This window comes from Choloepus didactylus, chromosome 14, assembly GCF_015220235.1.
Source record: "Choloepus didactylus isolate mChoDid1 chromosome 14, mChoDid1.pri, whole genome shotgun sequence".
In the NCBI taxonomy this organism is placed as follows: domain Eukaryota; kingdom Metazoa; phylum Chordata; class Mammalia; order Pilosa; family Megalonychidae; genus Choloepus; species Choloepus didactylus.
The window spans coordinates 35,596,836-35,623,970 of record NC_051320.1 but is presented as its reverse complement, the minus strand read 5'-3'; the positions used below and the strand labels follow the sequence as shown (position 1 = coordinate 35,623,970).

At 39.0% G+C, this 27,135-nt stretch overlaps 1 protein-coding gene across 1 annotated transcript in view; it reads right to left on the bottom strand.

Moving 5' to 3' along the window:
- Positions 1-26,460, bottom strand: part of STMN2 (stathmin 2) — a 49,267-nt gene extending 22,807 nt beyond the window's left edge. Inside the window, exon 1 of the mRNA XM_037803521.1 lies at positions 26,274-26,460. Within this exon, the coding sequence (XP_037659449.1) occupies positions 26,274-26,292 (19 nt within the window). The 5' untranslated portion in view covers positions 26,293-26,460. The remainder of the gene's footprint in view (positions 1-26,273) is intronic.
- Between the last annotated feature and the right edge of the window lie 675 nt (positions 26,461-27,135).

Sequence of the window (27,135 nt, the reverse complement as noted above, 5' to 3'; positions counted from 1 at the left end):
TGCTGCTTTCTCTTTATCCCCAAGTGCAATTGCTTATTGCTGCCTGTTTTTACACACAATGGAAGCCTGGACCTGACATGGGATAGGATTTCCTTCCCTCTCAGCATGGCATGACCTGTTTCGGTGCCCACCTGCCCCCTTCCATCTATCACCCTCTTCCTTTCACTTTCCCGTTTTCCTCCAAGAGGCCTCCTGCTCTGGTAACCTTGGAGAGCGCCCACCACGTGTCACCAGACCACCAGATAGGCTAAAGAGAAGGGATCCTCTGGCCTCTGTTGATTATTTAATTCAGAGAAATTAATAAATTAAGGAAAATGGAAAAAAAAGTACCTACATTGTGCACTCATTTGTGAAAAAATATAAATAAATAGTAACTAAACTATTGAACTTCACAGATAACATGGTCCTCTTGGCAGGGTCTTCTGATCGTGACTCTAACCCAGGGGAGAGTGATTACCTTAAGGTGAGAAGTCCCGGCAGGTTAGACTGGGGATTATTGGCAGGAACACCTTTTGATGGCCAATAGGAAGCAGATTCAACAGAATCACAGAAACATCCAGTCCACTAAGAGATCATCCAGTCAACTGTCCATCCACCCCACCACCAATTTTGCAAATGGGAAAACTGAGCCCCACATCCACCAAAATCATTCTTGGTTAGTGACATAGCTGGGGTCTCTGTATAAAAGGCAGTAGCCCATCTTTCTCAAGGCTGCTAGGAGGCCTTCTTCTGCTCTACTTTCAGGTTGAGGGTCAATGTGTCAACAGGGCTGGGCATGTTTGTATATGACTGAAAAGGCGAAATATTGGCAAGTGCATATGGTCCAATCTGACATATCCAGAGGCAACGCTAAAAGCTCTCCCTCACTATTTAGCTTATTTCTTTAAAATAAGCAACACAAGTTGTCTTGTACCATTAACAGCCCTGTGAGTACCAATTCTGAGAGATTTTATTGGATGCCTTTGGAAATTTAGAAGGCTGAAACCATGTTTACTTGTCTTATTTATTTATTCAGCTACTTAGATTCTGTCACTATAAAGGCCCAAGCTGATCTTTACATAACTGCTCATTGCTAATCATGATTTCTGTCAGAGGATAGGAACATTTAGTTTCATACATTTAATTACATTTAATTGAAAACAGTAACAGCAAGGTAAGAGTGCAAACTGGTGTCCAAACAATTTTGCAAAACCAAGCACATATGAAAGACACCAACTCTATTAGAGAGGGCCAATCCAAAAATTAAAAAAAAACAAAAACAAAGATTTTTACTCCCATAAAGCAGTAATAGGACATGAACTTCCAGTGAAGAGAACCATCCTCAACATTGACTTCAGTTTCTTGGAAATGAAATTTAATAATTTTCAACAAGGCCACTGCTGTAATTATGTTGGACAAGCTAATGAAGAAAGAGGAGCATAAAGTTTGTAAGGAAGCAACACATTTACAATTTTATGTGTAAGTATAGCCATTATCCTTTCCTAGGTGGTCTGGGGACAAAACCCAGCTGAGCTGTTATGGATGATTTAACAGCATCCTTACTTTGGTTATTTTCTTCATTAAGGGCTCTGATTATGTATGGTGTGACTTCACACAGTAACAGCTGTTGTGTAGTTTCTCCATGATGTAGTTGCTTGGAATCTTAGTTTGTTCTTTAAAACCACCTATAGCTTTAGCCCAAGCAAATCCTGATTGTTTCTCTGCAGCCAAGGCACACTCTCCTGCCAAGAAGGGTTTCCTCTCCACTTGGTACAGTTGACCACATTTCCCCCCAGGTAGCATGTCCCTTCCTAATCCTCTCCTTCCATCTAAATCCTTCCCAAAATTTGAGTCCCAGTGCAGGTTCCCTTTCTTGTGGCTGCTATCCATGCCGATCTCTCGTTGCTCTTGGTGGGTTGTACTACACAATCTTGGACTTGATTATATACTGTATAGGGTCACTCCCTGCTGGTTCTTTTTTATTTTTTTAATTCATTTTATTGAGATATATTCACATACCATGCAGTCATACAAAACAAAGTGTACATTCAGTTGTTTACAGTACCATTATATAGTTGTGCATTCATCACCAAAATCAATTTTTTGACATTTTCATTACCACACAAAAATAATAAGAATAAAAATTAAAGTGAAAAAGAGCGAATAAAGTAAAAAAGAACACTGGGTGCCTTTTTTGTTTGTTTGTTTGTTTTCTTCCTTCCCCCATTTTTCTACTCATCCATCCATACACTGGACAAAGGGGAGTGTGGTCCATATGGCTTTCCCAATCACATTGTCACCCCTCATAAGCTACATTTTTATACAATCGTCTTCAAGATTCATGGGTTCTGGGTTGTAGTTTGAAAGTTTCAGGTATTTACTGCTAGCTATTCCAATTCTTTAGAACCTAAAAAGGGTTGTCTATATTGTGCGTAAGAGTGCCCACCAGAGTGACCTCTCGGCTCCTTTTGGAATCTCTCTGCCACTGAAGCTTATTTCGTTTCCTTTCACATCCCCCTTTTGGTCATGAAGGTGTTCTCCATCCCATGATGCTGGGTCTAGATTCCTCCCCCCTACTGGTTTTTGAGGTATCATTTTTTTTTGTTAACTAGACTAAGCTCATTGAGGGAAAATTCTACATATTAGTCATCTATGAAATAATTCATAGCATAGTTATGCATGGAACACAAGTACCTGCTCAGTAAATAGGTGTTAACTGTCTTGTTCATTGGCTTTAAATCAGTTTCTCAGTTAACAAGTATTTATGATTTCCAGCTAAAAGCAGGAGTTTCTGCAAGGCATTCTGGAATTACAAAGAGATACGAGTGCTCCTATTCTCAAGGAGTTTTTAAGTCACAAAGGTGGAGTATATGGATATAAAATGGATTAAAAACACATGCAAAAATAGGGTAAGTGTTCAGTGGGGGCACAGGTGATTTGTATTAAGAATTCAGAAGAACCCCAATGTCCTGGGGTGGGGGGAGAGGGCCATCAGGAAAGGCTTTACAATTAGGGTAGCAAGATTTAGCAAATAAAAATACCAAATACAAACATTGCATGTGACATACATTAAGAAATGATTTTTTGTTTACCTGAAATCCAGATTTAACTGAGTGTCTTGTATTTTATCTGGCAACCAGAGCAAATGGACATGGATCATGGAGACTGGATATTGTTGAGGAAAGCAAGGAAGACAGGAGAAGATAATCTTTACTGTCATTGACATAGAGATGGGGTTTTAAAGAGACTGTATGGAAGATTCTTGTGGGTGGGGCAGTGAGTTTATGAATGGAGTGATAACTCAACGCCCGAGACATCATTCACTTCATGGTCTTTGTGAATGGCATTCTCTGTGCCCCAGGAGGCAGCAATTTCATAGACTACACTATGAATGGGGTTCTCTGGAGTTGTGTCTTGACAGTTAGTCTTCTGGGGGGTTGATTTTGCACCAAGATTCTGGGTAAGATGTTTTGAATTTTTGTTCATGTAAAAGGTATGTGGTGGAAAACATTATGTTCACATTAAAACAAACATGGTTATATTAGATATTAGAATGTCAAAATATCATGAATTTTAAGCATGTACATTTCTTGAGAGTTCAATTGTGCGTTCCACCTTTAGGAGCATTTCTAGGAGAGAGTTTGGGAAGCACAGAGGAGGCAACACCTAGGCTACAGGTTTAGGTCCTGGTTTGCCTGCACACTTAGGGTTTACACCTGTTCATCATATCCCCTTTCGCTTTCAAACGTGTCCCAGTTTGGATATTATGATCATCTTAGCAATAGGGAGCTACTGAACTCTTTGAAAGGGGGATTACCTGATAAAAGTCTCATCTTAGAAAGATTTCTCTGGTCATTTTATGCAGGAGAGACATCACCAGGAAGCATATTAAAAGTTCAGCAGGTGATATGGTATAGCTTAGGAAAATGGTAGTCCGAAGGAAAAAGAAAGGGAAGATGCTAGAGACTTATGGAAGAATAATTGACAGGAAGTAATGACCAAATGTGGGGGCAAAGAGAAAAGGAAATATAAAGGGGACTGTAGGGTTTTGAGCATATCGACAGGAGTCTGTAAGAGTGAAGAGAGAAGACAGTGACAGATCCTTGCCAATGGGTGGTCAAAGGAAGCTTTCCAGCTGAATCTAGAAGGATGGGCTGGATTTGCAGAAAATAGGGCATGGATTGAGGCATTGAAATAGAAATAATTGGGATCAACTTTTTAAAAAGCAATAAAAAAACCCAAGCAAATGCAAAGGGCTGTAAGAAACATGCTAATAAGGTTTCACTATTGATATTTCATGGTTTGAATTGACAATCATTTTCTTCATTGGTTTGGGGAAACAGCATATTTTAGTCTTCACTACACCCCAACCTCCAGCAGAATTGTATGCATGTTTGTAAGGATGTGGGAGGTAATTTCACATCATCTTTTCCATGGTTGGTTGCATTTGCTATTAATATTAATGTTTGCAAGTAAGTGCATTTCTCCAGTGAATTCATTTAAAATTCAACCCACACGAAGTAAAATGACTCTATAGCAATATCCACTTAACCTAATGATGTCTGAACACTAATTGTTTTCTTTCTTTCATCCAAATGGCTACCATGAACTATGAATAATGGTAACAGCTACTATTTTTTGAGTACAAACTGTGTGTCAGGCATGGGCTGAGCTATTTGCATGCATTTTCTCATTTAATCCTCACAACAATGCTATGAGAAAGGTACTATAATTACCCCAAATTTAACAGATGAAGAAAAAGACTCAGGTTGAGTAACTTGCTCAAGGTCCAATGGACCATATAGGGTGGAGTCTAATTCGAATGTAGGTCTGTCTGACCCTCCGTGCCTTGCTCTTAATGATATTCACTTCCCCAACAATTTGTTCCAATGCTTTACACACACTGTCAACTGTCAACATATGTTTCTGACAAGAAAATAATGTATATTATTACTGATTTTTAAAATAAGGAGTTCAAGGCTTTTTTTTCTTCTCATTTTTTTTTTCCCAATTTGTTCTTGAATTAATTCCCACATGGAGTCATTGAGTACATGGTTATAGATTAAGTATGGCAGTTTATAAAAGGAAAGTGTAAGTTTTTTTGATATGTAGATTATAACTGAATAATAAATCATGGTATAGAGATGGCTATAAACTTCAGGAACAGTTTCTGAAAAGCATCTGAGTGTGTGTGCATATATATATTCTTATTATAGGACTAAAAATATCCTGGCACATTCATATCACAGCTAAGCAGGTGAACAGAGAATTGTGGTAATTACCTAGATATTTTAGCAAAAAAACACTTTTGCATCAGTTATATGGCTGTTTCAAGAGTGACATTTGGCAGGCAATTACTTGAATTTTCTCTGTTTTTTTCTTTAGTGTGTGTTTATTTGTAGACCTGGGGGATGCTTTTTACTTTGAGGAACAAAGTGTGGTTTATAAGAATAATACAATCAGTACTTTAGATTTAATAATCGGATTACATTTCGGGATAAATTAAAACAGCAGAGAGATTTTGTTTACCTGGAAAAATACAAAATAGATACTTGAATATAATATTTTACCCATTCTTCTAAATGTCTATAATAACCCCTGAGCCCTTTGCTCACACTTTCCAAATACATCTTAATTTATACATATTGTGGTTTAACAAGAAAATAATATATATCATTCATGTCAATATGGCCTAGTATTTTTGGATGATCCAAATAATTAAAAACAAGTGGTTTAGAATTTTTCAATTTTCCACTTTACTTGGCTTATGTGGGAACAACCATCAACATGAGTTGTCATTCTTATCACTGTTGTGCTTATTTAATTTGTATCATGAAAATTTCGTTTATTCTTTCTGGGCAAAATTTTACCTGACTCCTTAGTTTTGGCTAATGCTGAATGTAAAATAGTAGTAGTATGTGTTCAACTTCCTGTTAGTATATGAAAGACAGTAAGGAATGCTCTGGAAATGTCATTGATATACCACTTTGGAACAAACTGTCTCATCATCCCGAGTGGGCTGCTTGTCTGTGTCCAGAAACATGAGCCTTCCTGGAGACCAGGAGGACACTGGACCACTGCACATGGTCTTGTGTGTTGGATGCTGAAGAGCACTTAGGGTCCGTCAGCCCTTCTTTTCCCTCCTTCCCTTTCTCATGTTTTCTCTGCGATCATGTTAGTCTAGGAGAGAGGTATTTTTGGCAAGTCCTGAAAATTCAATTTGTATTCAACCTAAATTTCTCCTTTCATAAGACCTCTGGGGAGAAAGTAAAGGAAAAAATCAGATGATATACCGAATGCAGGATATAGATGTCTGACACTTGGTTTTATAGCAAGTAAATTTGCATTGTTTTCTGAGAGATTTCATTCACAAAAAGCTCTTTGTTTGGAGCTTACCGACTTATACAAACAGTGATAGAAAGCCTCTCTCCTTAGGGAAAAAAAATCTGTCATTTCCAGGCAGAGGTGTCTTTAGAAACTGGTAAATTGAGGGTGATAGCTGTGGACCCTGCTTCCCTGGCAGCCCTCACTGCTTGTGCCTGGATTTAAAAGGAGTGCAGACAACAGTAGAAACTGGGTCCTCTGCTAATTAGTTCCAAAAAGACTTGAGACTTACACCACACTTCATTGTTTAATAACACTGAACCCACACTTTACCACTGCTGTCCTAATTCTGTCCTCCCATGTTTTTTTCCTCTTTTGTCCTTAGTCTTAACATAGATGGGAATCAGTTACTTCTTAGCTCTTTTGTGATGCCTCGTTTTTCCATTTCATAAATTAAGCTCCTGGTGTTCATCTTAACTTGATGTTGACCATATTTTTTTGTGTGTGTAATTCTTTTGGGCCCTGGCTGAAGGCCAGATCAATTTTAAAAATGTCAAATCTGTCATCCCATTTAGAAATACTTTTGGAAGCTCCATCACTGTGATTTTTTCTTTAAAGATGGGATAGAAATGATTTTCTTCAAAACACTTCTTGCATACTACATTGGCTCAAATTTGGAGCTTAAAAAACTTCGGGTGATGAATATGCAATTGAAGACTCAACATTTAAAAAGAAAAATAAATAAATCAGATTTTAAAAGCTCTATTTTAATATCCCAGCATATCACTGATATGAGGTAATGTTCTAGATATTTATTTCTGCTATGATGATGTAATGCTTATTCATTTAGTATAAAAATGGATTCCATCTACATTCATTCTACTCACCTCTCCCAACAAGAATTATAGTCTCCTAAGCCATAATGACCAAGGTGGTTGGGAAAGATTAATATTTTGACCAGCCAAAGCACCATACTTCTTCTGTATGAACAGATATCAAGTCAAGTAAAGGAGCATTTTAAAAGGTGAAAGCAGTCCAATCTATCACTGAGTTTTACAGAAACATAAATTTCAATTCTCCCTTCTTGGCACAGCAATTGTGGCAAGAAAAGGAAACCGGATGGCATGAATCTGTCCTTGGGATCAAAACTGTCCTGAGAGCAGTAAATTGTACCAGGCTGGGACCTCAACTTACTCTTAATTTCATTAAAGCTCCTGCTGAGTTTAATGAGAGTTCCACTATATCATGCAGGGTCTTGTCCTTCTTTCCTTTCCCCCTAATGAAAGAAATTCTGATAGTCTTGATGTAGTCCAAACTGTACGGTAGTCTACAGTAGTTATGGAAGCATTTACTTCTCTTTACATTTCAAGATTCTATCACCAAGCCTAATTCTTGGTGCTGAAGGATATTTTTTTCTTATGCCCTCAAATACTACCAGTTAGTAGTAACAAACCTAAATTGATAGCTAGGTCAGTTAGGACTTAAATTAGACAAAATGAGGATGAAAAAATGGATACTGTTCAGCAAGCTGGGTATTCTTATGGAATAATGGCCCTCCTTTTTCCTCCCCTGTAGTTTCCTGAGATGGGATGTGTTGGGGATTGAATCATGCCCTCCACAAGTAGCATGTTCAGGTCTCACCCCTGATCTTGTGGGTGTGAACCCATTTGTAAACAGGACCTTTGAAGATATCGTTAGTTGAGGTGTGCCCAAACTGAATGAGGGTGGGCCTTAATCCAAAATGGCTGAAGTCCTTATAAACAAAGGAAATTGGGCACAGAGAGAGAAGCCAAAGGGAGCAGCCAGAAGCTGGAAGTCAACTGATCCCAGAAAAGAAAGAAGATGCCACCATGTACATTGCCATATGGCAGAAAAGCCAAGGGCTAAGGATCACTGGCAGCCTGTCCTGGAACACACCACAGACTTAGGGGAGAAAGCATCATCTTGCTGATGCCTTGATTTTGGACTTCTCCTAGCCTCAAAAACATGAGCCAATATATTCCCATAGTATAGTATTTGTTTTAGTAGCTAGGAAACTACAATAGGATGGAACTGCCAAATTGAGGTTGTATGATCTTCTCCATATTAGGTGTCCAAAATGGTTGAATGTGGAACTCAAGGCATTTAAACCTCTCTCCATTACTTTTTAATTTTTGGCTGAAAAGTAGAAAAATATTTTGCATCCATTCTTAATTCAACAAAACTCACACATCCTATGTAGAGTGATTTGTAGGATCAGTTTCTAAAATCACAAATGCTTTGGTCACCAATGATATGGATACTGGTTTTCTTGTGCACTTTGTTGTAATATGTGACCTTTCTCCAGAAAATAAGCTCTGGATTCTACTTCACATGGATTGAAGAATGACCTCTGACTATGATTCAGGTCTTTGTATTGAAGAAAGTGGTATAAGACTACACATAGGGTGGATTACCTATTATATTCTCAATGAGAATAGAAACTTTCAAAAAGAGAAAATGAAAGCTTTTATCACAAGTACCAGATGAAAAAAATATGATATAAATTTCAGATGACTTTATCTCAGTTAATGGTTGTGGTGGTTTGAAGCTGTGTGTACCCCAGGAAAACATGTTCCTGTGGGGGTAAACCTGTTGTAAGCAGGATCTTCTGATGAGGCTACTTCAGTTAAGATGTGACCCACCTCATTCAGGATGGGTCTTAATCCTACTTCTAGAGTCCTTTATAAGTGGAATAAAGAGAGAGAGAGAGGGAGGGACGGAGGGAGAAAGCCATGGAAGCAAGAAGCTGAGATTAATGAAACCCAGAAGAGAGAGATCAGCAGATGCTGCCATGTGCCTTGCCTTGTGGCAAAGGAGCCAAGGATAGTCAGCAGCTGGTCTTTGGGAAGGAAGTATCGCCCTGATGATGCCTTGATTTGGACATTTTCCTGGACTCAAATTGTAAGCTAATAAACTCCCATTGTTTAGGCCAACGCATTTCATGATATCTGCTTTGAGCACCCTGGGAAACTAAAACAATGGTCCAACTGATTTTTCCCATTGAATTGACCAGTGGTTTGGATACTGAGGAAATAAAATTAATAAACTTAAATGCCATCCTGTAGATTACCATGAGATGGATTTGACTGTCTTCAGATAATGGAATATGCAAATGAATAAAGAACACTGAGAAGAAACAAGAGTTGGATTAAGTAGGGATTTTATGCCATAAACCCTATCAGTTATATCCTGATTTAATTACTCTACCAATCTGAAAATCTGTTAAAACTTCAAAGCGTATTTCTTGAAGAGTTTGCAAGTGAACCTCTTCTTCCTTGGAATGGTGTAATTTTCTGTGCATTCAAAGAGGTCTGTATCCTTGTTTTAGTTATTAGTGTCTCTTGTAAAATCCATGCCACTTATAATAGTTACTCATATCCGTTTTGCATAAATAAAATATTTTAGGTTGGTGTTACTGCCAAATAATATTTATCAAGGTTCCACCAAATAGAATCCTTATTTGGGTAATGTACAAATTGTACTTATGGAACTCTCTTTAAATATTTCCTCAGGAAAATAATGGACAAAAACTATTTCAGGCAAAGGGCACAAAAATCTCACGTATGGGCCAGCATCCAAACACCTAAGGAGAATTTCAGGGTTTTTTTCAGTAAAATTTTGGAAAATGCAACATGTACTCACAGGCACCCTAAAAGTTGAATTTTCAAATCACATTTCTTAAGAGTTTTATTTTAGCTAATCATTAAAAAAACTGGGCATGGAAAGTTTATGTAACTGAGGCCGTGAACAAAAACTGACTAGTTCTTTCCCCTGAATGAAAATAAGAACTGTGACTTTGCTAGTCATGCTTAAGTAAAATGTCTTCAGTCACTTTGTGTCACAGAGAATAGAATGATCAAATATAATCTATATTTAAAAACAGGAACTATGAATATGGTCACAGTTTAGAGATATATGATATTTAAAAAAAATCACTGCAGCGATATTATTTTTAAGTAACTCCAGGAGTAGTGAGGGTAACGGAATCTTTGAAATGAGTGAGAAACATCTTACTACTGCTTCACACTGTAATTATCTTCAGCATCCATTTTGGAGGCAGCTAAAATAGCGTGAAAGAAATCCATCAGGTTAACCTAGATATGCCACTGAAAACTGCTTTTTTGTTTTGGAATTCAAATCCTCCTTCAAGCTTTGCCATGTAAAATAGGATTCATCAAATTGTATACTATGACTTTAATGAGCATAATAGTCTGCAAAGAAACATGTACAAGATACAAAGTGAAATACAAAGGAAGCAAGCAATGTGACTGGAGCCTATGTTCCACAAGCAATTTTATGTTGTCACAATTACTAACAGGATCAAAATATTAAAGACAACATAGTCCAGGACAGAATTTTCTAAATAGTCTTTTTTTTTCCACATGCTTTTTGTACCTTCTGGATATTATAAAATAATAGCTCCACTATAATACAATCATTTTGAGTGGCACAAACATTTTAAGACTCATACTACGATAAGAGTAGCTTTATTATCATTCTTTCCATGCCCAAATACCATTTTGCATTTTATTGTCATGGAGCAAATGGCTACTGAAATAACACAATTCAAAATTGGGTTTTGATTTACTTGAAATAAGCAATTACATGGTACAATAAAAATACTGGAAAGATTTTTAAAATGATACTCTTGGAAGTAGATCTGACAACAAACATAATCTGTGAGATAAAATAAGAATCCATGCAAGATCAGGAAGTACACTGTGAGGTCTTTTGTTTGTTTTTTCTCCTACTGTGAGACTTGGTTGACTTGGATTGGTGAGCACTATTTCTCTTAAAAATGTCTTTAAATTCAGTGGTATAGATATGCTTAGATTATTAATGCTTGTGTTTGGCTCATGCGATTTGAATCACCAGCCATAATATCTTAAATCTCAAAGGAGCAATAGAAATCATCTCATGATATTCTTATTTTATAGATGAAGAAATCAGATCTAATAATCCTTATTTCTCTAAACCTCCTTCCCCTCTTGGGGGTGCGAGGTGGTGGTGGTGGTGGCAGGAACAGAGTGGAAAACAGAAGTGAGAAAGGAATGGAAGTGATGGTAGTCTTTAAAAAAAAATCAGTATCTTTTTCTGATATTTGACTCTTTCTTCTGTTTTTAAGTGTTTGTACATTTTTGATGTTGGGTAATAAAAACCAATTTATTTTGCATTGTGGCATTTTTTTGTTGTTGTTGTTTTTTTTCCTTCTCCCAAGACCCCTGAAGTCTTTAATCGCCTCTTCCAGGGCAGTTGGGAGCAGCTCCAATACCAGTCTTTGAAAAGGGGAGTCACATATTTCCAAATTCCTCTGTACTGTGAAAGGAAAGACCAGTGCTTGGTGTGGATACAAAGTTCTTGGGATGCATCAGAAGTCCAGAAGAGTGGTACTTGTTGCTGTTCCTTCTGACCAACGCAACATAGGTGTAGTCTGTTATTTCCAGAATTCCTCTGGTTACAAAATTTTCATGAAAAATGGCATTTCCCTTTTACTTAACAAAATTATGGAATATGCTGCGGCCCTTTCAAGTGAAACTATGCTTTTAGGTAGTAGAACAAGACTGGTTTAATCCCATTTTACAGATACGAAAACAAGCATCAGATGGTGATTGGATTAAAAAGTTCTTTTAGACCTTTAGATTTTTTATTTTAAGACCTTGAGCAAATCACTTAACCTCTCTGGACCCCGTTTTCTCTACTATAATTGGTCTCTCCAAATTCTGGAATTCCATGATTTTACTTAGCAAATTTTGTCTTTAAATAGAGTAACTTGCCCATTATATACAGATTCATCCTTCTGGATATTCTCTAAGTGTGGTGTTTTCTGCAGGAGGGGCTTTCTTTATCCCCTTCTTATAAACAAATTCTTTTATGGTATCTCATTTGAAAGAAAAGGAAAACTTACTTTTCATATTTCTGCTTTGCAAATTATTTCCTCTTTCTGAATCTTGATATTTCATAAGTATGTGATGGGCATAGAATATTACCATAATCTGACAAATGCTTCATAAAACAACTCATCTTGAATTTCAGATCATCAAACTACCAGGATAGAGTCCACTCTTTCACATACTACATGTAAGGTCTATTTTTGGCTTTGATTTATTTTTTCCATTTTTAGACAGAGTAAGTGGTGCATAAAATATAAGCTTTTTGGATGTCATCTGGATCTCCCTATGAATTCATGGTACTTGTGCTTAAAATATAAGGATTACACATTGGTATAACTGGCTGAGTGAGACTGGAACAACTTGTTTTTCTGATTTCATTTGTGGCATCAAATGCCATATGACTTGGTCATAAATATCCCCAATAAAAAGAGAAGGCAAAAATTGGACAAAGTGTTTTATTTGCCGAGATAAATATGTTGGAATCTGGCAAAAACAAATTGCTGATATTATTTAAAAATCACAACTTGGTTAATACTTAAAGGCATAAAGTTGGCTCTCATTCTCTTGACTTACTTAGCCTGGACAATTTTCATCAAACAGTGGACTTGTTGTTTAGGAATATTGCTCACATCTTCAAAAAGCTTGCCAAATAATAATAGGTAGGGCAGGAGAGAGGAGTTTAGTACTAGGACAAGGTGAGGATTTGGAAACATCTCCAAAGATTGTGACTCATGCAATCTCCTAAGGCTGGGTTTGTATCTAGGTCCCTAAAAACAGAAGTGAATCAAGCTTAATGTTTCCATTACAAGGGCCTTTGAGTTCCTTATTTTCAGGGATACATTTTCCTGGCCCATTTCACAAGGGTTAGTCCTTATTCCTCTAATGTTCTGTTTCCTGCTAGTCTTTTCTTCTCAACTATACTTTATGGTTTTTGAGGATGTGGGAAGTTACCTTATATAATCTTTCCGCATTTTCTGCAGCATGTAAGAGCCTGTGCAGCAGTTAGCAGGTGTTCTATAAATGTTTATTGCTTGGCTGCTATGTTGACAAGGGCTGAACAGGGAGGGGCTGTCCATCAGTGGTCCAGCTGGCTTCCCCATTGAGACTAAGTATAGGGTGGGGGTTAACAGCACAGATACTGGAGCCAGAATGAGTTCAAACCTTCCTTCCACTAAGTTCACTAGCTTAATTTGGTGTTACAGATTGGTGTTTTTGTATATTCTGAAGTGGCCTGTGTTTCTTCTCCCTTAGCCTTTATCCCATAGCTGTAGCTAGGTCAAGAGTATGGAAATTGCATTTAGTAGGTGGTACAACTGTAATTGTTTGGTTCCTAGGAAAAATGTAAAAATGCCCTCCTACCTCTATCCTTCACAAGATTTACTGTAAAGCTGCAGCCAGTTACACCACTCTGCACAATGTTTTTTCTCTAAATTCCAAAAAATGGAATCCAATTCTTTCCAAGCTGCAGTATTTCTTAAATGTTGGCCACTAACTTAGAACATTTTTTTTTTCAATCCTAAATACTGAATTCATTTTATTTCATTTGTCCTACTACTAAACTTTTTTTTTTTTTTTAAACAAGTCTTTGGTTGATAGAAGAGATTCAGAACCTCTTTATATATATATATATGTATTTTTTTTTTAAGTGAGGAAAATGCCTACAGTTTCTTCAAGGCTCCCACACAGTGCAATATGCAACAACCATGTGAGGATTTCAGCTGTACTGGTGCTGTCATATAAAGCTGCTACTCTGTCATTATTCCATGTTCATGAGGAAGTAGTATATCTTATCATCTATATTCTATGGTTTATACATGTTAAAAATATCATTTTTCTATGCAGAGAGTAATAATCCATCAACAGGATCTAATTTGAAAAAGGACTACACTTGTAAATAAAAGCACATAATATTTCTATTAATATATCTGCAGTTGTTTAGTAAACACAATTCCTAACTTATGTACCATACATTGGTATGAGCTGATAAATTGGAGGCAACCAAAATGCCAAAAATGCTCTTTTGTATTGGTAGACTATTATCCTCCCATACTCCTTTGAAAAGTCAGATGCCAGATAAATGCTAATTTGAATTCTCTAGCCATGTTCGTTACCCTGAAAATTACATTCTGCTAACACCTTAAAATAGAGTGTTAAAATGGAAATAACAGATTATGGATTGGAACCTGAAACACTATATATTGAAAAGGTTTTGCTTTCATGCATGACTGGGAGAAAAATATTAAGCTCACAGTATTCATATCCTCTTCTCCACTGCAGCCATCTAAAGAATATTCTGTTTGTGCTATTTGGCTCTAGTGTCTCAGTTGTGCTCATCTAGTAATGAGTAGAGAGGAGGAAGGCTGAATTCATCTACTTAAGGAAATTTGTGGCGTTATTCCTGAAAGAAAAGGTGTGGTTGAAGTAAAAGTGTCAGAAATGGAAGTGGGAGAGTGGGAGAATGTGAGGCAGGGAGAAGATTGGAAAGAAAAGGAAGAGAGATTTCACAACAGCCAAGTGATTTGGGATTTGGGTGAAACTGGTTAATAGGATTTTAAGGATGAGCAAAAGACTGCATGTATGTGTGTGTATTATGTGATATAATTCCCCCTTGCTTCCCATTCCAGAGACCTCAGTGAAGACTGCGATATTTTAACACTTCTGGAGACAGTTTCCCCTTTCATTGAACGTGACGTCCAGTGGTGACAGGTCTTACTGGGTAGGTAAGGCGACTAGATTTTATTGAAGTTATACATTTATTTGAATTAGGGTGAGAGATAAAATATGAGGAAACATGATATGAGAAATACATGCAAGGGAAATGTCATTTTACTTTAGTTATCTTTCTTGCTTATTGTGCTGTGACCCAGATAAATGATAATTAAACCCTGGCGTTACCCAGAATGGATGTAATTGTTTTGGAGATACACTATATAATGTATCAACTTTTCCTCTACCACAAGAAATTATTGAGTGGTGATGATTTCCATAATTCCAAGTAGTTTCTAGCAGATTTATTAGAAATGCACAGAGTATAAGAATTTAGATGTTTGCTTTAAATTACTGTTGTTTTTTTTTTTTAAATTTAGTATTTTTATCATTCATCTAGTGGCTCTGGGAAGGGAATTAGTTTTTTGATTACCAGGTGCTTAATACTCAGTATCTTATTGAATTCTCCTAACAATCAGGTGATTCAGATATTATGTATCATTTCTCATTTTGTGGCTGAGAAAATTGTGGTGTAGAAATGATAAGCAATGTTCCAAAGCATTCTTAGGTAGTGAATAGTGGGGCAGTATTCAAAATTGCACCCATCTAACACCCAAACACATCCCACCTCTAATCTGCTAGAGCTGTTCTCTAACATGTAACTAACATTTCCTGACTTAAGCATTTTTTGGGGGGAACTTGCATTATTGCTTTTTTAATTTGTATGAGACTTTTGCATTCTTTTGAGTTCTATGACAATGCACTTTGTTTTATTGCACAAGCTTTACCTTTCTGCTTTAACTGTTGAAAGCAGTTTTCAAGCAAGCTTTCATCATGGAGAACTTCTGGAGCAGTAAGTGGTTGGCTCATTTGGTCTTCATCTAAGTAGGCCTTGCAGTTTTCGGGGTGGTATACTCAGAGGGTAAGAGAATGTCAAGGTGGCAGTGACAAGGAGCAAACATGAAACCAGAAGCAAAGTGAGTACCCACCCAGCCTTGCCTCTGGCTTGTCAACCCCCTCACATTTTTCTGTTTCTGCTTGCTGGGGGAGCCTTGCTTTGCCCAGAATCTCTCTCAGGGTGGTGGCTTCCATCTTGGGCCACCACTAACCACATTTCTCTTAGAGGTTGGGTTGGGGAAAAGTTGTGACGTTTCAGGTGAGTTAATTGCCTTCTCTGAGCCAATCTTCATTTAGGAAGAAGAAGAAAAATATTAAATAGCTACATAGAACTTGTCAGGGAGGTCCTAAGCAACAAGCCCTTCAAAATGTCACCTTCTGTTGTCTGAGGGATTCAAACAACATTTTATTTCACTTTTAATTATTTGGGAAGTGTTTTTAAAAAAGCAAATGACTCGGCTCCAACTGTGCTCCTTGTTCCCTTTTCACTCATTCTAAAATGTTTTGGTATTTTCATGAATAATGGATCTACAATTATTATACCTAATGAGAATAAAAACCCTCAACCCCTTACATTATACAATACTTGAAAGATTCTAATAACTTTCACATTTGTTTCCTTGATTCTGACAACAACCCTGTGATATGGACTGGGCAGTTAAGTCACGCTATTTTATAGATGCTGAATTTGAGGTGGAGAGAGGAAAGAATCTGTTCGAGGTCAGTGAGAGAGAAGACTCAGGGCTCCAAAATCCTTGCTTCTGGGCTCTTCCTTGAGTGAAGCATCAGCAACCCTGGTGGCGAAGGGGCAGAGCTGTTGGAGTCTTCGACTGTCCTCTTGAGCCCCTGGTGCAGAGCTGATCCGGGAGAGAACTTCCACACGCTGCTGTGGCCCTTTGGTCTGGATTCCCTGTTGGTCACTGAAGTTAGGTTTTCTCAATGTGTGGTTCTGGACTGGCCGCATCAGCCCCACCTGGGAGCTCGTTAGAAATGCAGATTCACGGGCCCCCCTTCAGGCCCACTGAATTAGAATCTCTTGGTGGGATCCTACTTCCCCCGGTGCTGCTGATGCTCAGAGGAGTTTGAGAAGGATTTCTGCTAAAGGATTCCCTGGCTGTGACTGGCAGATAATGGAGGTTGGTTAACCGTTTACATTTTGCAACCTTTTGTGGATCTCAGTACTTCCCGACTGATGTTGGCAATAAATCATTGTTTACTCTTTTGTTATATCGTAGGTAGGATAGTAAAACTGTTAAAACTGTGAACCATTCAATTTATATTTATAAATTACCATTATTGCTATTTTTTCCCTATGCACAAGGTCTTGTTTTCTTCAAAAGACTACATTTTCCGAGGGTGAGGACCATGTTTATTTATATTCTCACAATATCTCTCCTAGGGTTAGGAACAGAGTTGATGCTCAATATCTATTCTACTTTAGTTAATGACATGGACTACTGATGGATTTGGACTAAAGACAAATATGCCTCGTTGTGGTTTTTCTCCTTTGCTCCTGTTTGATAACCCTCTGTGAAGTAATTTTTTATTACAGGACAGTGGAGTGAGTGGTCAGCGAATAAAGACCTGTGTTCTGGCCCTGGCTTTGGAGCCTACCACACATGAACTTGGCTGAGTAAATTCCTCCATGTTTAAATAGGGCAACAAGTGTGCTATGACCATCTCACAGGGATTATGTGAGGATAAAAATGTATGGAGGTGAAGGCTGTCCAATAAACCACAAGGACCCATATAAATAGATCAAACTATCTAGTTTTGCTTTGGAACATTTTTCAATCTTTATGTTTGTTTGCTCTTTTTTTCTGTTTTTGGACTATAAAAGGAAAAATTAGGTCTGAAGTAGAATGAAAAGATTACGATTTCAAAGTGACAGGAGTGCTGAATTATGTAATCTGTAATCAAAAGAATAGAACTTCATAATTTTTCATGGATTTAAATAATTATTATGAGCACACTAATTGGTATCTCTCAGATAAAGCTGTATGACTTAAATAACAACAACGATAGATATCTGTGCCAGGAATCAGAACGGACTATGCAGTAGTAAAGATAATTATATTCTGAGTCTAAGGGGGCTCACATCACCTTTATCAATGCCTGAGGTAGTTCGGGCTCCTTCCCATCCAAAAATGCTAAGTGGCTTCTTGATGGGTTTTTCTGGTCTCAATTTTGCAACAATCAGTATATTATAAGTTGGACTTTTATCATGTGAGTTAGCTTCCCACTCGCTAGGAATCCCAAACTGGACACCATTGTTCGATTTACTGTGAGCAGCTTTGCTGGGCAGACATTAAACATGATGGCTGTAGTTGCTAGGGAAGGAAAGATCTTCCAAAAGAATGAGTAGAATGTTAATAAAATTTTAATTTTAGCTTTAAAAGTCTGTTTTATAAAAGTATTTGTGAGATTGTGTTTAGATAAATTTAATTAGATCCTTTTAAATCCTGATATAAAGACATAAAACTAAAAGTTTGACAGGCATGTTACTGAAAAATCTCTTGTTAAGTACTCATACTAATGGAAAATGCACAAACTCTGACATCCAAATTACAATTAATCCAGAAGAGTAACTGCTAAATAAGCACTCTTGCAGGTGGAGGCTTTACAATCTTGATTAAAAAAAACTATTTTTAATGTGCTTTATGAGAACCATAATTATTTCTGCTTACAAAAGTCAATTCTGTAACTTACACTTTTTCAAAGTATTAAATATTTTAATCTGAAGGTCAACAAAATTACAAATGATGAAAAACTTAAAACTTTTTTGTTATATTTTATAGTATAATGAGTGGCTTCTTCTCTTATGTACAATTCCTAGAGAAGCTATATTTCTAGATGACTAGTGAAATGATAGCTGAAATGCATTAATTAACCTTTATATTCACATAAAAGAGTTTTTTGAGAACAAATGTACACAAAGTGTCATCTTTAATCATGACTAATAAAAATGGTTTACATGAACACAGGTTTTACTACTGCAAATGTCTCTTTGACAAATGACAGAACCTGATTCCTTTATTAAAACCTAATTAAAAATGTGTCACAGGGGATTCAGAGCCTTCTCACCCAACTCCCTGCCTGCCTGCTTTTGGGGTGAGAGGATGAGAATCTTGAAGTAGTATCTAATGGTTGTATTAAATGTGATGCCAGGGCTCTGTATCTCCTTTAGTTTTAAATGTATTTCTTAAAACAAAATATTAAAATTAAGTATCTAGGATCTATGGAAGGAGTTAAGGATCCATTTAGGAATGTGTCAAATGATAAGACTTATTAGATTAAGTCAACGTTCCCCAGAACTGTCCACACAAGAAGTCTCCATCGCTTTGCTCTTAGCTAGAGCTTGGGAGAGCCATGCATTTCATACGTTACGGCCCCCGTGGTCTCTCTACCCCAAATCCTAAACAATGGCAATCATTTTAATAAGCCCCAGGATAGCTATTAGAACTATTCATCAATTCAAAACTATTTCCTTTTCAAAGTGAGTTCAGCCACGACGAGACCACCTCAGGCCTGTTGAACAAAATGGCGGACTCCCCGAGTCACCTCCACGCAGGAGCTGCCTGAGGTGGAGCAGATGTGAGGGCAGCAGCTACTGGTTATGGGCACAGATTCTGGGGCCAGATGGCTTGGGTTCAAATTCTGGATCTGACTGTGTGACACTGGGCAAAATCACTTAACCTCACTGTGCCCCACCATAGCTACTTCTTAGGATAGTTGGATGATTAAAATAGTGAACTTATTAAAATGCTTAGAACTGTGCCTACTGCATTATATATGCTGTGTAAGGTTACATCAATGAATAAGAATACTTCTTACAGAGAATCTGCAATTTGTGTCTTTGACAGAAAATATGATTCTTGAAAGAAAGTGATATCCCAGAAGAATTGTTTATTAAAGGCTCAGTCTTCAAGGCCCTCAGTTACAGATTTTTGTTATCTCCAAATGAGGTTTTATATATATAGCCAAGACAGACTGCTAAAATTAAATGTTTAAGACACATTACTTTTGTAATGTTGTTTTAGCATTTTTTTCTCCCTAATGTACCAGGAATTGCAAAAATGGAAGGGATCTCAACTTCCAGGGGACCCTAGAATGAACAGTTCAGAACAGCAACAACAAAGGAATGGATAACCTTGAGGCTTAATCCAACCTCATGATGAATAACAGTATAATCCTTCCATCTCTGTGGTAAGTTTTATTTACGACCATGTTTTTAGAGCCCTTTATGGGAAATGTTGTACTTCTAATCTGAGATATTTCATGTGTAGTTATGATTTCAGCAGGGTAGCATTTGCAGAAATGTGGCCATGTTTGCCAGGTCAGCCACCCACAAGCAGCACAGTGGGAGGACTGACATATGATATCTTTGATGATATTCCTCGAAGAACTATTTTTTTCTAGGTTGAGCTTCTTAGAAAGTTAGTATCAAATAATAGCTTATTGGCTTAAGTAAGCAGGAAAACCATAATATGTTTTCAAATATATAACCATATTCATTAAATTCTTAAGATTTTTTTTTCATGTGTTATCCAGGAAGAAATACTTTGCTAGAATAACTTGGTGAGCCCAAAGTGTGGGACATAACAAGAGACAGTTTTAGTGCTGTTAAACCTCTGTTTTAATTCCTTCAGTATGTAGAGTATTTGTGGTGCATCTGCTGTGATAAATGATGTTACAGACTTTTGCACATTATCTCACATCTAAAAGATACTGGTTGAACTTTTTGCCCTGCACTTTGTTTTGTAAATAACAGCAAGCTAGCAAAATTGATTTACCATCTTTCTCAACTGTGCCTCAAGCCACATTTATTTCTTCTTACACACATACACACACCACACTCATTTTCCAAATCTCTCTGAAAGATATTCTGCTGAGTCCTGCAATATGAATACATTTTAGAAAATCCAATTAACAAAGTGTGATGGCACATAACACATTATTCCCACAGGAATAAAACCCTTAAGTTTATGAGTTTGGAAATGAAATACTTTTTAAAGATTGCCATGGATTTAAAAATGCTAAGACATAATACGAGAGCTTACAATCAGAGGTGCATGTATGTCACAGTGTTATGTTTCCAAATTTTAATGTGCATAAGCATCATCTGGGAGCTTGTTAGGAATGCAGAATGTCCGGCCTTAGCCCAGACTTATCTAACAGAATTTGCATTTTAATGAAAATCCCAGATGATTCATATGTACATTAAAATTTGAGGAACAGTATGACACTGTCACATATTTTACAGATGGATTATAGTCACATGAAATATAAAGAAAAATAATTACCCTACCAATGGAAGCAAGAAAAAAATCCACTTTTGATGATCCTAAAAACCAGTTTATGCTTGTTTCTTATTTCATTAAAAATAAAACAATTTCCTACTAAACTAGTACATCTATTACAAAGACATATTTAATAAATTTTGAAAGCTGATAAAAATGATATTAAAATGTTCAAGTTGAAATCTTGGTGAATTTGGTTTTAAAAAATATTTTGATGGGAAAAAATAAACTCAGTGAATGGGGGAAATAGTAGCAGCCAGTTTTGGTACTCTTCCTCAGCATCCCAGTTGTATCCAGCTTGCAGCTGAACACAAGCTCCCTGAAGGTGGGAACTGTGACATTTATGTGGGTCCCCAACATCGGGAACACTTTAAATAAATGAATAAGTAAACAATGTTTTTGTTTAATTTATTCCTTTATTTAAATATTAAAACACTCTGTTCCTAAATACTTTTGCTATTACTCTTGACCATTTTCTACCATTTATCCATTGCAAAACCCCAGAGTAACATAAATGATATTATAATAGCAATGAAGTGAAACTAGAAAGTAAAATCGTAAGGGAACAATTAAAGCAATTAACCGGGGTCTGAGCCTACTTCCACATGATAATCTTTCCGTTTCTCTCGTCTCCTTGAAAAGGTGTATGAACCCTTTCGTCCACTGAGGTAAAGCATGGCATTTACTTATTGAATAAGCAACTGAATGTTCCAGATAAGAAGTTTTATTAATTAACTAATATTTGGAACTAGGTTTATAACCAATCATCTACAGCATTAGTGATTGCCCTCTGGTGGAGTGAAAAGTTAATGCAGACTCCAAGGTCTTCCAATTTAGAGAAACAAGATGTGGCCTGGGTTCTGGAAACATCTGGGTCACTGGCTAATTCAGTATTCATTTCTTGTCTGGCAAGCTTCTTGCTTTTTTCATATGAGGTCATGCATCCTGTGACCACAGAATAATGTGTCTTCTTCCAAACCAAAAAAGAAATTAGTGTGAGCTAGAGTTAGATGGCAGTTGGGGGTGGCCACGCCCAGGCTCAGGTTTGCATTGTGAGCTCCCCTTGCTCTAAGGCCAAGTTCCTCCAGCCTTTTGTGAGCAATGATGTAGTTTTTTAATGATGTGTTTTTTTACTGTGACATCGTTCACAGTAAAAAACAATGGTGACTGATAATTCAAAAATTTTCCTAAAAATGACAAAAATTATCAATTAGGGATATAATCGATTCATCTTCCATTTCATTTTAATTGTATGTATTTAACTTAACAATTGTGCTTTATAACTACTATTAGACATCACAGACATAGGTAACATTTTTGATCCTAAATTATAGGGAAGAAAACTGTTTTAATGTGTGAACTGCTGTATGGCAATCTGAGAAGTCATTTCCTGAATCTGAGTAAAATGCAGCCTCTTGCAGCATTTTTATCAATGAGAATGAGCCATTGACGGAAGTCATTTTGTGCCAAATTGTCAAATGCTTATTCCATTATCTATCCATTAATAAGTTTTTAAAGATTGAAAAAAAAACAAAAGTAATTAAAACTGTTTTTAATGTACCAAGGAAAATCCTGCTAAAATGTTAATGACTAAGGCAGATGTAATTGCTCTAACAATAAAAATATTGCAGCTCTCCCTCAGAATAATTTTCTACACAAATCTGTAAGTCACATCACAAATACACTGTGAATTTTATTGACTAATCAAAGTTCTAGATTTTAATATCACAAGCCATTCAATCTTAATTATCATTTTAAAAATACCTTCCTTCAAGGAATTTTGACATGCAGAGACAAACACCAGCAGGTGTATTAATTTATACTATCATTCTAGCTACCTGTAAGGGTACAATGGACCACATAATGCTTATTACAGGTATAAAGTAAATATGTAAGATTAATTGATAAGTTACTGCTATTTCTTTTTCAGTTTCATTCCCAAATTCTGTACAAACCCTCAGCTTTTTCAGTTCTAGTTATTTATATATCCATTTAGAAGGTTCCCAGTTCATTGGAGAAGATAATGGAGAATCTTGGATGCACTAGTACAATCAGGCTAAATGCAATAATTGTTTAATGAATCAGGAAAAAAGTATCCTCCCTGGTAATTAATTAATTATGCTTTGTAACTGGATTGCTTTTCAAAACTATTATTTTAGTATTGCAGAAGTTGTGCTTCTTTCCATGATTTGTAAATGCGGCTTAATTATGGCGGAAAGAACCCTTGCATTTGTCATATTTTGGGGGTGGTGGTGGTGGTGATTAATGGATGGCAGCTACCATTTCACAATACGTGAAGAACTGAGACCCTAACGAGAATCAGCAGTTAGAAAAACAGTCTAAAAAAAACAGTTTAAATTTATGCATAACTTAAATTTATAGATAGAACCTTTAGAATATATGCTGAAGATAACCAAATCTCAGTAATATATGCATATATTTTCAACCTTTGCAGCCCCAAACAATTCTCTGGGGAGAATTTTCCAGCAATCCTTGGCGCACAAGCCCTGCCCTTAGCAAGAACCTTCACATATTTCCCCACCCACATTGAACACACATAATTCCGACAGGAATCTGAAATGTATATGCTCTATAGGGTAAAATGAACAACCGGAGACAGAACTCCTTTTTTTTTTTCCTTAGGGAGTAGGGAGATGAGAGGTGTGTAGGAGAAAAAAAAAACAGTGAGAGCAACAAGGGTTAATCCTTAATCAAAAGCAAGCAACCTCCCTTTTGGTAAGAACACATAAAGGCACTGAGTAATGAAATAATAATACGATTTGAAATAATTATAACGATAATCCTGATGGTGATGATGAGTTTGTAGCTGCCCTCCTGCAGCAGAAAACCTCTCCAGGGGGATGCAGCGCGCAGAGCTGGATCAGCCCCCTGCCCCACTCTCAGAGCCTATCTGGACTTTCGGGTGAACCGCCAGTTGTGGCAAGCGGGGGTAGCTCAGGACACTGCGCAGAAACCCGTCTCGCCAGGCTGCACCCGCGGGGGCGAGTGCCCAGCTTCGGGGAGGGGAGCGCAGGGCGCGGCGCCGAGTACTGCAGGACTGGCTGCGCTCCATGCTCACTCCACCATGTGCGCCCCCGCCAGGCCAGAGGCTGGCGGTCCCAGCCCCAGCTGGGGAGGGGTGGGGTCGAGCCGCGCCCCACTGTAGGCGAGACAGTCCCTCCTAGGTAGACTCCCCGCGGGGTCTCCATCCCGAGGAATCAGGCCGAACTCAGCGTGGGACGTCGGCTCGGCTGGGTGAAAATAGCTCTAAGCTCCGCAGGCCTTGGGGGGGGGTGAAAGGAGAAAGCCCCACCCCATGCCCCTGGGAAGGGTCACCTCCGGCTGGGCTGGGTGGGGGCCCCGCCTTTGTGTGGATCGGGCGGGGCTCCAGCCAGCCTTTCTGCAGAGCCACCCCCTTGGCTGGGAGGGGCTCGGTGCCGGGATTGAGAGTGACGCCCGGTGTCTGCGCAGAATGAGGGGTGCTCAGGCGATACCGGGCTGCGAGGCTGGAAAAAGACCCTCCAGGACCCCAGACAGCTCAACAGTCCCTCACCAACCTCCGCAAAGTCTCGGAAACCCGGGGCTTCCCAGCTTGGAGGGGAGGGTGGGGCAGGGCGGAGCCGCCGGGGCGAGCTCTCCTGGATGCTTTTTTTCGTTTTTCCGCACCCCTAACCCGGTCCCGAGGGAGGTTGCTTCCAACGGCCCCCAGACATCGAACCGTTCCCTGCCTGTCCACCCCAGGACCACCAAGCGCCGGAATCGTGGGAGCACTCGAGGCGCGAGCTCGGTCGAGGATGGAGGCCCTGGCCCGGGAATCTCGTTGTCTCTCTCCACTACCTCTTTCTCTCTTTTAGAGGTTGAGCCAATGAAGTTACTGATACTTGGCCCTTTCTGGCCTATAAAAAAGAAACCTCATGTGGCTCAACTTAATAACCCGACTTCTTTTGTATTAGATTACCTTTACAATCTTTATTAGTATTATTATATCTACATTTATATCCAGGTTCCAGGAGCTTTTTCCTAAAATGATCAAACGAGTTCAAAGAGGCCTTTATCTGCGACTGTGTCTAATCATCCTATGTAATGCGGTTCTGAAAAGAAAAAAAATAACCTACTTTTTCTCCTCCCTCTAAAAAAGAACAATGTGGCCAGAGTGGGGGCCAGTGGTCAGATTCCGCATGGAAGCCGAGGCGGGGAGTCGGGATCGCGGAGAGTCGGGTGTGGCGCCGCCATCCCCGCAGGGCTGGGCTCCCGGGTTCGGTTCCCCGCCCGGCCCCCTTTCGGCTGAAGATGCTGCACCGGGCGGGAGGGGGGCGGCGCGGCTCCGCACAGGGTGGGGCCGTCCGCATTGTGCACCCAGCGCTGCAGGTGCCTTCCCCACCCCGGGACTGCCTGTCCGCACACAAAGAAACCCCACCCCAGCGCCTTCAAAACCCCTGTCCCTCCACCCCTCCCCACCACGCGCTTCCGCGCCCCTGCAGCTGCCCACTCGCGCCCTCCACGCCCTCCCCGACTTCCTCTCTCCTTCCCCTCCCTTTCCCTAAAACAAAGGAGCGGCGGTCCCCACCCCCCCTTACCTCCCCGCACCGCACCCCAGGACTAGCGGTTTCTCCAACGAGACAATATGATGAAATTTGCCTTGTCCTCCCCGCTTCGCTCGTCTCCACCCATCTTTTCCAACAGCCTAAATGGGACCGTTTTGACTTTGCCCTTTTCTTCTTCCTTTCTCTCTCCCCATCCCCCCAATCTCCCATTCCCCATTTTCTTTTTTAACTAGAGAAGAAATAAAAGACGTTACAAAGCACTTTTCAAAATGTCCCTTAACCCCATTTAAGGTAATCAGTTAAGGTAGCTCCCCCTCCCAAACGTTTGAACCCTAATTTTAAATATTGAAACAGAATAAATCCCCTACGGTGGAAGGGCAACTTACCTGTCTCTACGTTTAAAAAGAAATTCTTAGCTTTAGATTTCCAAGATACCCCACTTTGTCCTGCCCCCATCCCCCCCACCCCAAGCTGCATCCGTCTTTCCTTGCTCCTGTGTTACCATTAACGCCTTTTTCTTTATAAAATATCTCCAAGTGCCCTCAAAGCTCTGAGAGGGTGAATGGTGGGCTTCAGGACGAGCCGAGGGAGAACGAGTCGCGATGCCTTACCCATTGCTGTTTTAGCCATGGTAGGGATGTGCAGATGCTGAGCGGCGACGAAGAGAAGGGTCCGGCTACAGCAGCGGAGAGAGCGAGAGAGGAGACTGAATAAGGCACTGAGTCTGCAGAGTGGGACCGTGCGAGAGAAAGAGCAAGAGGCAGGAGCCCATGAATAATTATCACTCAGAAGCTCAAGCAGATTGGCTCCCAAGGTCCCCTGACATGACTCCCGCAGAGTCAGAATCTCCAAGCATTAAATATTGATCGACCAATGGTGCTGGAGTACAAAGTACCAGAATGCAGTTTGAAATGGAAATCAGTTCTTCCCTGGAAGCTCCCCCCATTTTGGGGGCCTGATAGTACAGTCCAAGTAGAGTGGAGCCTTAGCCCAGAAGCCTCTTAGGAGCTAAGGGTTGGGCTGTGCCTACCTGGGAGCCAGGAGGCTTGACTTTGTTCACAGCTTCATTTCATAAATAGACATGAAAGAGGGAAAGAGATTTCAGAGCCCTGAGAAGCCCTTACAACATGCTAGCTGTTTGAAACATCTGTTTAAGCCGTGTGTTTTTACTTTTTCATGTTTTTTCTTTCACCTTTGGCTCTGTCTGTGGTATATTCTGACCGTCCCAGGCTACCCCACTGCCTGGCTATGGTGGCAACTCAGGGCAGGCCAGCATTATTGTCCTTTAGTTCCTAGCTCAGCTGGATTCAAGTGTCTTTGGACTCTTGAGGGCCCCTCAGCAGAGGGAAGCGGGTGTTTTTTTCTCTTGGCTCAGAAGAAAGGAGTTGCCTGGGCTGCTTGGGAATAAGGACAAGTAATTATGATCCACCTGAGACCTAGTAGAAGAGGCTGAGTTAGCCTGGTGTGCCTGTT